Source organism: Astyanax mexicanus, chromosome 3 (assembly GCF_023375975.1).
Source record: "Astyanax mexicanus isolate ESR-SI-001 chromosome 3, AstMex3_surface, whole genome shotgun sequence".
NCBI classification, from domain to species: domain Eukaryota; kingdom Metazoa; phylum Chordata; class Actinopteri; order Characiformes; family Acestrorhamphidae; genus Astyanax; species Astyanax mexicanus.
In genome coordinates this window covers 44,782,378-44,798,512 of record NC_064410.1, presented here as the reverse complement: position 1 = coordinate 44,798,512, position 16,135 = coordinate 44,782,378, and the positions used below count along the sequence as shown (strand labels likewise).

The following is a 16,135-nucleotide window of genomic DNA, read 5'->3' as shown; positions in this document are numbered from 1 at the left end:
TTGTTGACTTCACCAGAGAGTAGACTCTGTAGGGGAACAGCAGGGCGCGGGGAGTGATTTGGGACGCCTCTGTAAACTCTGATACAGTGTTGCCAACTTAACCGTTTTGTCGCCAGATTTAGGGACTTTTCAGACTCTTCTGGCGAGTTATTATCAAAAAAGCGAATATATATCAACAAATCTAGCAACTTATTTTTGTACAGCAGTTATCTACTTTCACACAGGAGAATCCCTCTTAGTCTCCTCTGCTGCACACACACACACACACCTGCAGCTCATACACACCTGATCTTTACATTCAAAGTTTATATATTAATACCTGTACATTTAAAGGGTGCAAACATATGTATATTATAGGTTTTGATATTCTATATTTTTATTCTTGTGTTATTGAGAAGTGACAAAAACCTAAGGTGACTGATTTTGGTGAAGAAGAAAAAAAATATTAAATTCATATGTTTACTGCGTTCTGTTAAAATATCACAGTATTTGCATATATTTGAACATTATGTGAATACATGAATTTTAATGTAATAATAATTATGTGCATATTGCTGTTTTTTTTAAACATTTAATTCCCTTTTGGTTTAATTCTATACAGTCAGCAAGATATTGGAAAGGACTGATACTTGGAGGTTATTTTGCAATATAAAATGACGGCATCACAAACATGCAAATAGATGCATTACGCCATCTAGCGACAGCCAATGAAAGTCAATAAAAAGTCCAATTGGTACCAATTGGTACTTTTGGCAGTGTGGGCAGTGTGCCAAGTCCTGCAGGAAAAATGAAAAGTCAGTGCAGTGTTTTCTTGGAAAGTCTTACAGCACTTCATGCTTCCCTCTGCTGACGACTTTTATGGAGATACAGATTTCATTTTCCAGCAGGACTTGGAACACTGCCCACACTTCCAAAAGTACCAATTGGTCTTATATAATATATGTCTGAGATACTTATTTTTGAGTTTTCATTGGTTGTAAGCCATAATAATCAACAATAAAATAAATAAACGCTTAAAATAGATCACTCTGTGTGTAATACATCTATATAATTATATAAGTTTCACATTTTGATCTAAACTACTGAAATAAACTTTTTAATGATATTTAAATTTTCAGAGATACACTAGTGGTTGGCATCCTTAGTTATAACGCACTGAAGAACTAAATGTTACAAAAGAGTGAAGCTGCTAGACTCCCCTTTCACCAACGTCGACAATGTACCCATTTTGGGGGGCCTTATGTCATAATTAGGGAAATTTGAGCCCCTAAGGGCATTAAATTTGTGCCTCCTGTTCTACTTTGTCTTTGTGGCTCCTCTAGCCTTTGATTATTAGCTCCCTGTCTCCAGCCTCCTTTTCAGTTGATGATGTCCAGGCTTTCAGGTCATGCTGAAATGTGGGTCAGTGCTGTTTAGAATCACTAAGTAGTGAAGTCAAAACTTTCACAGCTTCCCTCCTATTGACTCCCATTGGCCAGAGCACTGTAACTCCCGGTTGACTGTCCTGTCTTCAGTGCTATTGGCTGGTTTGGCTTTGTCATGTACTCATCAGGCCTCCACACTGTGCTCCCTATTGGATGATGTTCATGCTTGTTTGCATGAAATATTCTCCCTGGGTCCCTATTGGCTCGTGCCCATGTGCCATCTCCCCGTGGACTTCTCTATACAGTATTAGCTGTAGTTGGGGTCTATGTTTAACTGGCTCATATTTCCCCCTCCTACTGTTTATTAATAAATGTAAACAGATTCTGAGTTGCCCTGGAGACTCAGTGCAGTTCACTGGGGCTGGAAGACAGAAGCCAGTCTGACTCTGACTCTCCCTCACATACTTGGTCTTTCAGCTTCTCTCACACTGCTTGGATTTTGTTTTGAAGATGAAAGAAATGCAAGTATGTTCGGTGAGTATCTGTCTTTTTACTTGCCTTTGTTATGAAGATAGTTTTAAGAAAAAAATTGATGTTTGAGAAAATGCAAGACAGTTCAGACAGTTAGACAAAAAAACATAGTTTAAAGCCATTTATATATACACCGTATAAATACATTGTATAGTTTTTTTAGTCTATTCTGATGATAGTAAGAAGAAAAGGAGATATAACAAGACAATGCAAGTGCATATCAGTCTTGTAAAACACATCAAAAGCATGAACAGTTGTCCGGGATGGAGTATGCCAATGTTGGAATGTGCCCTGCCTGGGCAAGCAGCTGCTTTATCTGTGGTTCCCCTGAGCTCGCCTTTTTAGCTACTGACCCTGTTTATTAGGGACATGGACCCTCAAACCATTCAGGGCATCTGAGTGGTCATTAATATCACATTTTGCCCCAAGGGTCCACCAGAGAAAGGCACTGATGTTTAGTGTAGAACTGAGATTTTTAGAGCTGAGATTCTGGTTTGTCCTGTCCTGGATTTTCAAAGTGCTGTGAGTTGCTGTGAATTACTGGTCCCATAGAAAGAACAATGGTAAAGTCTTTCTGTTGTAAACAGCATCTGGTGGTCTTGTCTGGATGTAGTACTGCTCCAGTCTATATGACCAGTATACTTTTTCTTTGTGTATTTTTGTTCCAGACATGAGTAGAAATGTCCATTTCGGAATGCATTATGAATCAATAATTCATTGTAGTCACACACAAAAAACAACTCTGAGATTCTGAGTATCTATCTTGGATATTCAAGTATATTCAACATTGATACTTGTATCTATGCTACATTATTCATACTAAAAAAGCTCCTTAGTATTACTAATTAGTACACAGTTGGAATTTACCCTTAACTTATGAGGTTTAAATAATAAAATGGACTTCTATAAAACCATTTATATTCATGATCTAATCATATGCAGCTAATGTGCTACACCTGATTCTGATTTGAGGCATTTTAAAATAATAATAAATGTCTGTCATAACTTTTCCCCATAAGAAAATATATAAATCCATTTCACAAATGATTTTAAGAGGTGTGTGTACTTATATTATATTACCTAATTGGCTGATAAACAGCCACAGCAACCTGATAGGGTTTGTGGTAGGAGTAGGTAGTATAGTATAATATAGTATAGTATAGTATAATATAGTATAGTATAGTATAGTATAGTATAGTATAGTATAGTATAGGGAATGGGATGGGCCCTATGTATAACCCCAGTTGTTATATGCAGCTTCTTCTGTATTGTTTCTCAACACTTTTTTTAAGTGAAAATCAAATGTCCATATTTTTAAATATACAGCTCTGGAAAAAAAAAATAAAAGACCACTTAAACATTATGGGGTTTCTTTGATTTAATCAAGTTGAAAACTTTTGGAATATAATCATAAGGAAGATGGATGGCATAAAATTATCCAAAAGCAGTGTGTAAGACTGGGGAAGACGAATATGCCAAGATGCATAAAAAATGTAATTTAAATCCATGGTTATTCCACAAAATATTGATTTCTGAACTTTTTAATGCTCTAAATGACAATATTTTTATTTGGAATTTGGGAGAAATATCATCTGTAGTTTATAGAATAGAACAACAAAATAGCAAAATTAAGAGAAACTGATTCAGAATCTGAAGTGGTCTCTTAATTTTTTCCAGAGCTGTATATTTCATTAAAACTTTCGACATATATCCACATACATAATTTTCCACATGGCTGTAGATGTTCAAAAGTATCCAATTAGTCCATTCAGCTACTTCAGGCACGTTCATTGCTGACACAACTGTTGCAGTATGTGCCCACACATGTAATGTCTATAGAAGTGGGCTGCCAGTAGAATGAGACATAAAGGTCACCATGCCCACTGCCTAGTGCCAGATAGAGGGGTGTAAAGCTCCCCGGCAATGGACAGTGAAGTTGTGGAATCACGTTCTTTCGACTGATGAAGCACCACAGAACACCACTGGAATGGTTTCAGCGGGCATTGGCATGCCAGAGCTGATCAGCTAACATAAATTTGTACCCAACTTCAATCATACTCTTGTGGCTAAATGGGATCAAGTCCCAGCAGCAGCAACATTCTAGCATCTAGCAGAAATCCTTTCTAGAAGATTAGAGGAAGATGTAGCAGCATCAGACATTAAATGCATGTAAGTATCCATAATTCTGAGCACTGCACTGGACATATATAAGACAGCATAGGCAGATATTCTTTTAAAGTTATGCGGTTAATCTAGTGCTATATTTGTATCTGTGCTTCTCATCATTTAGCTGTTCATTAGCTTTGGGCAGCTGCAGCTTAATGACTGGCATGCCCTTCAGTTTCTTGGAAAGGCCTCACTTTGTCACCTTCTACATGAACACTGCACACTGCATACGAATCTCACACCCACAATGCACTTCAAATACACACAAACAGAAAAATTAGGGTTTAACAGGGTTTCCATCATCACTAAAACACACTGAGAACCAAACAAATGTCCCAAGAGACAATAAACACAATATGGACACAAATATTGGGACAAATGCTTGTTCATTTTTCTTTAAAATTCAAAGGTATTAAAAAACGTTTATCCTGCTTAACTGTCTCTAATGTATAGAGAAAGCCCTCTACTATATTTTGACCATTGCTGTGAGGATCTGATTGCATTCAGTGACAAGAGCTTTAGTAAGTTTATCATCCACAACTGTCTATTACAGATACATATCCATATACTTGGGCAATGATTTGATTAATTTTGATGTATTGTAATACTGTAAGCAATTGCAATTTTTAAATTTTAAAATAAAAACACAATCATATGCATAAAATGTGAGTTAAAGGATAAAGTGGTTATCCAATCAGAACAGTGGGATCAGAAGATGTCACTGTGGGTGGTGTTTTTAACACAATGCAAAATGAACCACATAAATTAGGACCCAGTTAGGAAGCCAAATTGATGGGATTTATAAAAGACGGGCACATTTTAATATTTGAAAACAAAATGTACTTCAAACCTTTTTTAAATATTTTCTGTATATTTTTTTTCTTGTTAAGACAAAGATAAAGTAAGAGAATGCAATAATAAAGGGCTTATTTGTATTGATTAGATTTAAATTAATTTATAATATGTTACATGACAGTAATCCAATTATTATTATTATTATTATTATTATTATTATTGGTTTATGACTTGTTTTATGAAATTTAAGCTCAAAAAGAGCAGAGCAGCCGTTTACATGCTTAGACACAGGGAGAAGGTAACCCTTTCCAAACTGGATAACTCCCTGATTACTTCTGGCAGTAGAGGCATGTTGACTTATGTTCTGATATCGAATTCAGGGAATTCTATTCTGCATTTGTAAATCTGTGTCAGCAATGGGTGCAACTTAAAGAATATAAATGCATTCATTAGAAGGGGTGCCCACAGGTATTCAGATATAAAGTGTATGTTTATGACAGAAACTACAGAAATGAAACTGACATTCAAACTATTTTTATAATTCATATTTACAGCTGACTAACTGATGGAAAGACTGAAAATGGAGAGTGAAGATAGTAAGTATGAGCAAGCCTACGGGCCTCTGTCCGAGTCTGAGGGGAAATTCCAATCCTTATTCATTGAGGAAGAAGATGAGGATTACTTTGAAGATTGTTTGGACGAGATTGAGGCAGCCTTTGCTCTTCCCAGTGAATCCATGGACTATTCGCAGAAATGCCGGGAAGCACTTCAGGCTGAATTTAACGGACTGATGAGGCAGATGTTGGCACAGCTAGATGACTTTGATGCCACCCACGAGACCAAATCCACCCCACCGGCTTTCTTTACAGAAAGTGAGCATGTTTTAGGAAGTAATGGCTTCGAGGAAGTGAGTAAGTTTGAAAACACTGATCCAGAGGCAGCAGTATCTATGGTTGTGGACGAGTCTGAAGGCTACATCACTGAAGCAGGACCAGAGACGTCCACAGTTACAGATATGAAGGAGCTCGGCACGTCATTTGAAAGCTGCATTGAGGAAGTCAGCCAGCTAGAGCGCAGGAAAGAAGAGCTGGTGCAGGAGCTTCTGGAGCTGGAGAAGCCCATGGCGGAGGAGGTTCAGGCTTTGAGGGCTGAGCTGAGGGATGCCAAGAACCTCCTCTCCAAGGCTTTAGTGGGAAGGCAGAGTTTGCAGGAGGAGATGCGAGTGGTCAAGAGACGCTTGTTTTTTGCAGCCAGGGACTGTGCACAGAGCCAGCTGGCCTTAGCCACACAGCAGAAAGAAGTAGAGCAATTTAACCAAGCACAGGTACTATGAAGTGAAATTTAAAATATTAATTTAAAATAAAAAAGTGACAAAATCATATTTGGTTTCCCAAAGAACTACTAAATACTGATTTAAAACTACAACCTCTAATCAAAAAAGTTAGGACAGTAAAGAAAATATCATCATCAAAAATCATCAACTTCATTTAGCTTGATAATATACATTCAAACATACAACTTATATATATAGATTTAAAAAAAAAGTTGGGACAATATTGCATTTATACTTGTTATATACTTATGTTGCCATTCCTTCTCACATCTCCTGAAAGACGTTTTGTCATGCATCAGTAATTTTAAGCAATGAGGTGTTTCAGGTGTTGTTTTGTTCAATTAATCTGCAAACTGTTAAATTCTAAAAAAGCAGCATGTGGTTTTGCATTGTCTTGCATGGACCTGGAAAAGACTGAAGTTATCTTTAAGACTGCTTAAAATTTTTGAATGTACATTTCTGCACCACAGAAGTGTACTGAAACAATCTTGTTCCATGACAGACCCTGGGTTTTTGCATTTGTTGCTGATAACAGTCTGAAAGGTCCTTTTTTTTAGCCTTGTTAAGGAGAATACAGCATTGTTTTTTTTCCAAAAAAATCAGAAATATGAATCATCAGACCACAAAGCATGTTTTAATATGGTGCCATCTAATCACGAGTGTTCAGCTTAGGCTTGCACCCTTGCTGTTGATGCAACGAAATGCCTCATTACTAGCCCTAAATTGCGAAAGATTTTGCAAGCTTAAATTGCAGGAATGGATGCACAGTATATTAAAAAAAATTATGAAATAAACTTGACCAGATAAAACATGAAATATCTTGGGGCCATACTGTCTAGATTAATTTAAAAGTAAATAAAAGTCAAATCAAGTTAAGAAACAACTTAAAAAAAGCTTTCTTCAAACAAATTTAAATGCTGTATGTATGTGGTTTTAAAGAATTTTCTCATACTGTAAATGTTTTAGACTATTTAAAAGTATTTCAAAGAATCATTAGTCCAAACAAAAGAATCCCCAGAACCATGTATGTCTAAGAATGCCAAAACTTTCCATAGTAAAATCATATTATTTTACATAACCTGTACCTGACTTTAGATTGAGTTTAGAAATTAGATTCTGGGCGATTTTAACTGATTTGCAATCATCAGGGAACTGTTATTGATATGTGGTAGACTCCCGCAACTTCCGGGAGACTTGGGAAGTCTGTATAATGTTAATTTTAAGGCAATAATGAGAGGTTTTAATACTGCTGTCCTCCATAACAATCTTTTTTCTCAGGATGAGATGAAGACTCACGTTGAGAAGCTGACCGAAGAGATCGCCCAGCTTCATTCTGAACACCAGAACCAACTGCAGGCCCTGCAAAACCAGAAAGAGAACATTACCCAAGAGTCCAGCAAGGATAAGACACGCTCTTACCTTTCACAAGGCCGAAGGGCCTCCAGCGACCTGCAGCAGTACCTCCAGGAAGGAATCAAAGCACTGGAAGAGTGGTACGAGCCCCGACTGGTGGCTTTATTAAAGAGACGAGAGACCAGTGCTGAGGCTGTGTGTAAGTCCAGGGAGCAGTGTCAGGAGCTGAGGGCTCAGCTGGGGCCCCTGAAAGAGGAAGAGCAGAGGTTGGGGCTTGAGAGGGCCCGTCTGGAGGAGCGCATCCATCTGATGGAGAGGCAGAGGAAAGAAAATGTGGAGCAATATCGGGTATATAATATATGAGCATTTTTCCCCTTCCCCATGCGTTTAGAGAAGGTGCATCATGGCTCCCATCAAAAATCATTTCATCTGACTTCTCTAAAGTATATCCATGTCTGGTAAAAAGTGAAAAAAGGCGTCCCTCATTGTACATTTTGTAATAGAGATTTTAGCATTGCCCACAGGGGACTAAATGATAGAAAAAGGCATGTTGGGGTGAGTTAATTTGACATGTATTTTCATAGCCAATTCTGTTTGAATCTGCTCTTTACATTCCATTGTAAATGTAACAATAGAAATGGTCCAAATTGACATAAATGGAAAAAGGTTTCATTCCATGTCAATTGAAAGTTTTTTCTTTTTTTTTCCAGGAGACAATAGATCTCCTTGAAGAAAGTAGCCGGGAGTTGAAAACTGAGCTGCAAATTCAGATAAACAAGATTAAGGAAGTGGAGAAAATAAAGAACAGCTTGGTCAAGCAGCTGTACTTCTATAGGCAAGTATTATACACAAATAACTCCATTAAACATCCTAATTTTACATGTAATTATATGTACTTTTGTAAATATATTGAACAACTATGTATATATTTTGTTTCATAGAGAACAGACAGAAGATCAGCACCCACAGGACATCCAAATGATAGAAGAGAAAACCTGATCAGCGTTCGAGTTTGGCCACATTTTGCACTTTCGTGATCTAGAAATCACTTTTTAATGGAATGTATTTTTGTAGTATGCAGTAGTATCACAGCTGTTTGCTAAACTGTTCAATGTAAACAATTCCTGCCACAATGTTAACACTGCAATCCTGCATGTGGGTGCACTTAGAAGGCAACTTCAAATAAACCAGCACTCAGCCTCTCTGAATGTCACATCACCAAGGCATGTGTGACAGAGGCTGCCCAGATTTTTATCTGCCCACTATAACGGCTCAGAACGCTCTAGACGTACCTGCAGCGTTGATGGGGAAGTGAGTCAGAGTGAAGGAAATAAAGCTTTTATATACAATAGTCTGAGTGCTAGTGATTTGTCTTTATAACCACATGCAGGGTTAGACAACAGGAGAGAACAAGGACATATTTGGGCATCGTACTAGAACTCTCAGAACACACTGACATCCACATTGATGTTGAGCAGGCTTAGATAACCAGTTATAATAACAGGGATGAAGCACTTTATTATAATCACTTTGAACAAACATGGATTAAATTAGATGTGTTTACCAAGTCACACTAAAATCACTATCAAATCAGTTCAGTGAAAAAACAGTTTATTCTGAATGTTCTGTACAATAACACAGACATAACGGGGAGAAAGACGATGAAAAGCCACAAAAGGATTTTACAATATTAAAGACATAAAACAGAGAACATCACAGACCATTACTCAGAAGTAAATACAAAATAAAGGAGTGCACAGGTTACCCTGTGGACCCCCGACATGAATGACGCATTTGTTGAAGACAAGTAAGAATAAAAATAATTACCATGTTCTCCATTGACAGCCACCATAATAAGAGACCACATCAAGCTGGTAGTCAGCCAAAAGTTGCTTTTGAAACATTAAAATGAAAACCTACTCTCAGAAAACTCATAGGATGTGTAGAGCTCTTAGTATAAACACATTTAAAAAAAAGGAGAGATAATTTATACTTTTAAACCAAAGAGTCACCAATTTCTCATAGAAAAATACACTTTTCACAAAGTAATAAAAAGGTTGCCAGTCAATGTCCCCCTCCTTTTCTTGGGAAAGAACATTATGTTCTTCACATGTTTGTGTAGGTGGCTGCTGATGTGGCTGACAGTTCACAGTTCCAGGAGATGGGAAAGAACATGGTCATGGTTGTATAGAGACAGCGAGGTGGGGAGGAGAGTCAAAGTTCTATTGTTCTTTATCCCTGGACCTCTGTGTCTGCAGCTCCTTCAGGGTCCTCATCATTGTAAATGTTCTCCGCCTGAAGAAATTAAAAAGATAACATTGAACTGAAAACTGAACTAGAGATTCAGAGATACAAAACTAAACACGAACCTAAGCCTCAATATTAAGTATATTGGATATTAAATACAGCACTATTTTGGGAGAATACATATATTTAACTTTCTGGCTTTACCCAACACTTAGGAAGTACCATGTACCTTTACTTCACAAAAACAAAGGCAATTGAGCTGCCAATTTACATAGTTCATATTTACTAAAAATGTGTTACACTATCTTGTACATACATTTTCTATTTATGGAGGATATAATGAACTTTTGGTCTGACTCATATTCTGATTACTGCAAGGTTCAACTTGCTATAAAGAACAAGTAAGTAAATAAATAAATTACTAAGGCATGTTAATTCAGTTTCTTCCAAAAGCAAGGATATTATAAAATTCTGCTTTTGTTGGTAAAACAGTGTTCTACTGTGCAGGGAAGACTTTCTACTAGATTTTACAGAATTGCTGTGAGGACTTGACTGCATTCAGTATCCAGGGCACAATGGAGGTCAAGATATTGGATGATCACCAGCCCATCTCATTCATAACCTCATACCAAAAGTACTGGATGAAGCGCAATCATTCCAGAGAACACAGTTCCATTTCTCCACAGCTTAATGCTGGAGTAGTTTATACCCCTTTAGCCCACACCCAAAGCCAAAAGAGAATACAAAACTTTTCTACTGGGACTAGGTTCAACTTAAAATCAATGCATTCATTAGAAGTGGTGTGCAAACAGTAGCACATATAATCCATTCACTTACCATCTGCCACACTTGCATGATGTTGTCCTCAGATACAGAGCAGATCACCCACGGCTCATTGGGGTTCCAGGAGAAGTCTGAGATTTTTGCTGTGTGACCACCATGGATGAACTAACACATTAAAAGATTTAAATAATTAAATAAATGAAAAATCCATCAAGCAAGCAATCTCAGGAAAGCTTCAGAAAGCCTGATTAAAAATATTGTTTTACCAGTAATTCAGGAGGACCATCCTCTGCATCTTCAGGTGACTGTTCCTCACCAATTTTACTGTAGAAAAAAAATAAATAAATAAAAATAAGAATGAATAGCACAGCCACAACTATAGACACAGTGCATATAACGCATCTACATTTTTGTGACGGAGCAGAGAACAGCAAGAGCATAAGAGCGTATTTATTAACCTGAGATCCCAGACATTGAGCCGTCTGTCTGTTCCACTGGATGCCAAGATGGTCTCATTATGAGGTGACCACTGAACCTATAAGAATATTAAATGTGTCAGAATTCACACCAGAATTATTCAAAAAGTTTTAAACATGTGAACATGTATATATAGCATGAATATGATCTTTTCCATACCTGGAAGATTTCGTCTTTGTGTGACTCGAAGGAGTGTAGCTTCAGCTTAAGGTTCCTAAGATCCCAGAGTGCTACAGTCTGAGGGAGAACCACACGTAAACAAAGAGCACATAAATAAACTGTAAAATAAAAATGACATCTTTGGGAAAAGTAAAAACTTTGTAATCAAACAAAAAAAACTGACAAAAGTAAAAGGTTCTCACCTTGTCAGCTGAACCTGTGGCCAAGATGAACTCACTATAGGGATTAAAGGACAGGCAATTGACCTCTGCAGTATGGGCATCAACTGCATGGCTGGGCTTGGATGTGTTGTTGGAACGGGTATCCCAACTAAAAGGCACAGGGAAGACGGGGACGGGGGTGATGCAATTAGAACAAATAAGTAATAAGTGACCTGACTACTAAATGATGTCACCAGGAAAAAAAATATATATAGAGACAAGAAACCACTTACATCATAAGCTTCTGGTCATCAGCCACGGATCCAAAAAGAGATTCATGAAGGAGATGCCATGAAACATCCTCCACCACAGCAGTGTGACCAGTGAAAATGGTCTTAGCATCAACAATCTTTCCCTCTTTTGGCACCGTACTGATATCCCAAAGACAGATTGTCTGGAGAAATGCAAAGTAATGCAAAACTTATTACATTTAATTATTAAACAGAGAAATTCTATAAATTCTCTCAAAGCACTTTTATAGAATCTAGGGTACAGAAGCAGAAATATACAGGCATGACCATATGAACATTATGACCATCAGATAAGAAAAGTAACAAAGACAAAATGTCAAGGTTTCTTACATGGTCATCAGATGCACTCAGCAAGCAGCCACTTAAGTTGGGATTCCAAGACAGGCCGTATCCCTCTTTCTGATGCCCCCTCAATCGCAAGTCAGGAGTACACTCGCCAGAGGGGTCTACAGGGTACAAGAAACGGTGTATGTTTTCAACATTAAAACTAAAATCAAGATAACTTATTTCAGAAATACACAATAATAAAAAAAAGTTAGATATTTAAAAACAAACTAGGTAGACTCAAATAATACTGTTAAAAAAGGATCCTACCAGGCTTGGACGGATGCTTGGTGTAGTCAAAGACCAGCACATCACTGGTGGGAGTCTTGGTAGCAATGATGCAGGGGTTCTGTGGCATGTATCGCGCCCTGTTCACCTCTCCTTCATGGTTAATCTTGATCTCAATCTCGATCTTACCACTCACTGAGCCAAAGCCTCCAAACTCTGAAAAAGAACATCAGGGTCTTCATATATAAATACTGTGTGGCCATAATAAACATACAATTTACTGTTGATATCAGAACACCTTACCTCCTTTCTCACTGTCGTAATGTGAGGCATCAAATTGGGCATCGTCGTTAGGTAGCTGAACACTGGCAATGACCAAGTGGTTTTGCTCATCAGAGGTGTGGGTGCCGAGAACCAGACGGTGAACACTGTAATCCTTACCCTCAGGCCTGCATGAAAAGAAAATAATGTAAATAAATAGAAGTTAAATGATATAATGTAACAGGTGAATGCAACATGCACTTTTTAAACTAATTGTGTTCAAATTTGCTGAAAAAACTTGGGTAAATCAAAAAAACATATTTTGTTTATCATGAGCTTAACCGTGCTCACTGGGGGATATGTATCCTTTTTTTCTATTTCTTTTGCCTGATTCTCCATCCTGTGATCACATTTGTACAAAGCGCTATACAAATAAATTTTATTTGATTGATTTGACTTTTAACTTTTACAGGACTGCATATCCTCTAGGGTGGGTGTATAACTTAAGGTAAATTACATCAGTATAATCTTCATAGGTGTACATGTTTTAGAGTACCTTGTGACATCTGGCAGCCACTGCGCAGTGAGGCTCGGCCACTCCAGGGCATGGGTCATCACCAGGTCGTAGAGAAATGGGGTGTTCTTCTTCCATATCTTGTACTCTTCATTTATCACCCTCTCTTCAACAGCATCGTCAAAAGCAGCTGCAAAATGAAAGAAGAAACAGCTTAATAGTCAAATTATTTCAAATAGGCAGTACCCACTGATATCTATAGGGGAACTTACCTTCCCATACTTAAGTCTGATGTACCCACCCTATTCTTTTTGTAAAAAAATAAACAAATTTTGTATTTTTTTTTTTTTTGTAAATTAAGTGTTAAACATGTGCACACTTGGTATTTTTTTCAATGGCTTTTTAAGGTAGTCATCTGATATAAATTTCTCAGTTTCTTGTTCACCCATCTCAGTAAAGTTTAGGTAGAGGATTTCTTTTTTTGTTTACTACATAATTCCATGTGTCCCTTATTTGTTTTGATGTCTTTGACATTAATCTACAACGCAGAAAATTAAATAAAGCCTGAGTGGTACTGTAAATAGCCGGAAGTATTATGCAAAGCAAGAAAGATGCATGTAATAAACAAACAGCAAAACAGCTTCGGAGCAGCATAATAGTATAAAGTTTAGATTTTGTGTGTAAGTTACTCAAAGTGACTGTTTATTATAGACATGACTGGTGTCTTTTGCACTGCTTAATTTTCCTTAACATATAGCTGCTCCCTGAGTGAATGTGTGTAATGAATTGTGCTTCTGTCAGAAACTTGAAAATAATTTTTATATGGCTGTGACTTTCATATTTTACCCTTTTTCTGAAGAAGAAAAAAAGGCTATAAGTAGGTTATGTTTGCACCGTGTTTAATAAAATTAGTAAAGGAAACATTAGCTCGCGCATCACTTTGAATGGTGCTACTAACAAAAAAAAAGAATAGAAGTTATGTAGGAACTAAAAGTCGTGATGAATGGCTCATATATTTGAAGCATATCGACATTATGTTTTTACAATATCGCCCAGGCCCTATTACACACCGACAAAACGACTAACTTGTAGCTAGAAAACTACTAACTTGACTATGAAGTTAGGTAACTTAAGCTATTTAGCTATAGTTAGCTAGCAGGGCAAGTTATAGATTGCTACGCTAGATGCTAAGCTAAACATCACTGCACATAAACAATGGTCTTGCAGAACCACTGTTCTAGATAGCTAACTACTCAGACTGGGTGAACACAAGACTATCATAGACCTGAACCGGGGTTAAGATTTAGTTAGCCATGTCCCCGCGCAGAACAAAAATCTGGGCTTAAGGGCTACACATGCTAACGCTAGCGTTAGCTAATTCATTCAGCCGGCTGACACCAACTAGCGCTGCTAGCTAAGCTACATTAGTCGTGTTAGCATCTCTGTAACTTTTCAGCTCTTTAAATCCTCCGCTTAAAAACAACGCAGTCCAACACCTGCCCCAAACATTAGCTAAAGCTGGTTAACCCGGGGTAATTAGTTACTCTCCGCTCAGATAGATAAATAGTTTTACGACAGGTAACTAAATGTACTGCAGCGCTGCAGCTGAGAGGCTTCGTCCCCGCAGCCCGTGCTGCTGAGAGTAATATGGCGGGACCGGCCTCTGTTGATGTAGTCAATGGCTGCTAACAGGCTACAGCATTAGCCGTGCTAAAGCTACTCAGCCTCCTAAATAAACTCCCCGCTGCTGAATTCTCCCCGCAGCGCAGCGTCTTCCCCGCTACACACAAACACACAGTCGCGTACCGTCTTTATCAGCCATGGCGAGTCGTTAACGGCCACAAACCGGGCAAGTTTCGGGACCGCGGGTGATCCTGCCGCTCTTCTTTGTCTCGCGCGCCGGCGTGCACGTTCGCGCCAAACTCTACAGCAGAAAGCGGCGCGGCCCCGCGCGCCACCAATCGAAGCGCCGAGACTCCCGCGGTGGGAGGGGCGCTGTGCTTTCCCACCCGCACTGGAACAGGCCCCGCCCCCTGTAGCGCCACAGGCCAGCACGTCACTCACTAAGCACCAATCAGAGCCGTATACACAGATCCGGAGCCAGTGACAGACATTACTTTACATGCGCAGAACACTGTGTACAAATTTATATACAATAATACAATTTACAAAATTCCAACACTTAGCGTTACATACAACATTAGTTTATATGGGAAAAATAACGACAATAACATCATAAAAAGCAACAGACACATAAGGCTAATTTACATTCGTTTGTTAAAAATTCTATGATTACTTTTTAGAAATGTAATTTCTACATTTTAAGATTTTTTTATTTATATATTCTACTTCAACAAATGTAGTTAAATTTTTTTTTTTTTGAATTCTTATAAGATAAACAAAAACTTAATTCTTTCCAAAATTTGGACTTGATATTCTTTGTACTTTGTACAGATATTCCTTACATCACTGTATTTATTGAACAGATGACTGCAAAGATAAATGTTGGATGGATAACTTAAAGGTGTATTTATTTTACTTTATTTGATATTTCTTTATTTTGACTGGAATGTCTGTCGAATAAATGTATTATTGCAGGACTTGTTTGAAGAAAGGAAGTTGAGAAAGTTGTATAGGTTACATTCATTGCTGAATTTAGTTTTTATGAAGTGACTTAAACCAATGGAAAAGCTTTATTGTGTTTTAATGATTTGTTGCTGTGATATTAAAAAGGTAAAAGTATTCAGTAAAAACAAAAATACTTGGCATAACCAAGCCACTCAGAGCTGAAGGAGGGAACGCACCAGCCAATCCCAGTAAAGCAAACGATATAGTACCAGCCAATCCAGGTAAAGGAGGCGGAACATGTCGAAATACGGGCGGAAAACAAAATTAAGACGCTGCCATTATAAATAGAGACGCGCCCCAAAAACACACACGTTTGAACTTTGTACTTTTGTATCACATATCAGTGATTGCATGTATAATTTATAGACCTTTTGGAAGGTTTTGTTTCCTTTGTAGTGTATGTGTGAGCGGTTTAGGACGCAGCCAAAGTCTACAATAATGCGGAATAAGGAAGAGAGCGCCATTTCCTAGACCACTCATTGGGCGCATGATATATCACG

The 16,135-nt window shown here is 37.8% G+C and overlaps 2 protein-coding genes across 2 annotated transcripts; one reads left to right on the top strand and one right to left on the bottom strand.

The window, feature by feature from the left end:
* Window positions 1-5,381: 5,381 nt before the first annotated feature.
* Window positions 5,382-8,893, top strand: sync (syncoilin, intermediate filament protein). The gene is made up of 4 exons (XM_049475365.1): window positions 5,382-6,180; window positions 7,468-7,890; window positions 8,253-8,377; window positions 8,484-8,893. The coding sequence occupies exons 1-4, from the start codon at window positions 5,422-5,424 to the stop codon at window positions 8,539-8,541; spliced, it is 1,365 nt and encodes a 454-aa protein (XP_049331322.1). The 5' UTR covers window positions 5,382-5,421; the 3' UTR covers window positions 8,542-8,893.
* Window positions 8,894-9,136: 243 nt separating this feature from the next.
* rbbp4 (retinoblastoma binding protein 4) lies at window positions 9,137-14,970 on the bottom strand. Its single transcript, XM_007249285.4, has 12 exons — window positions 14,814-14,970; window positions 13,050-13,197; window positions 12,536-12,681; window positions 12,275-12,448; window positions 12,011-12,126; window positions 11,663-11,823; window positions 11,412-11,538; window positions 11,209-11,286; window positions 11,031-11,107; window positions 10,839-10,896; window positions 10,627-10,737; window positions 9,137-9,837 (listed from the first exon to the last, which is right to left on the bottom strand). Exons 1-12 carry the CDS (start codon window positions 14,827-14,829, stop codon window positions 9,775-9,777), a joined length of 1,275 nt encoding a protein of 424 aa, XP_007249347.1. The 5' UTR covers window positions 14,830-14,970; the 3' UTR covers window positions 9,137-9,774.
* Between the last annotated feature and the right edge of the window lie 1,165 nt (window positions 14,971-16,135).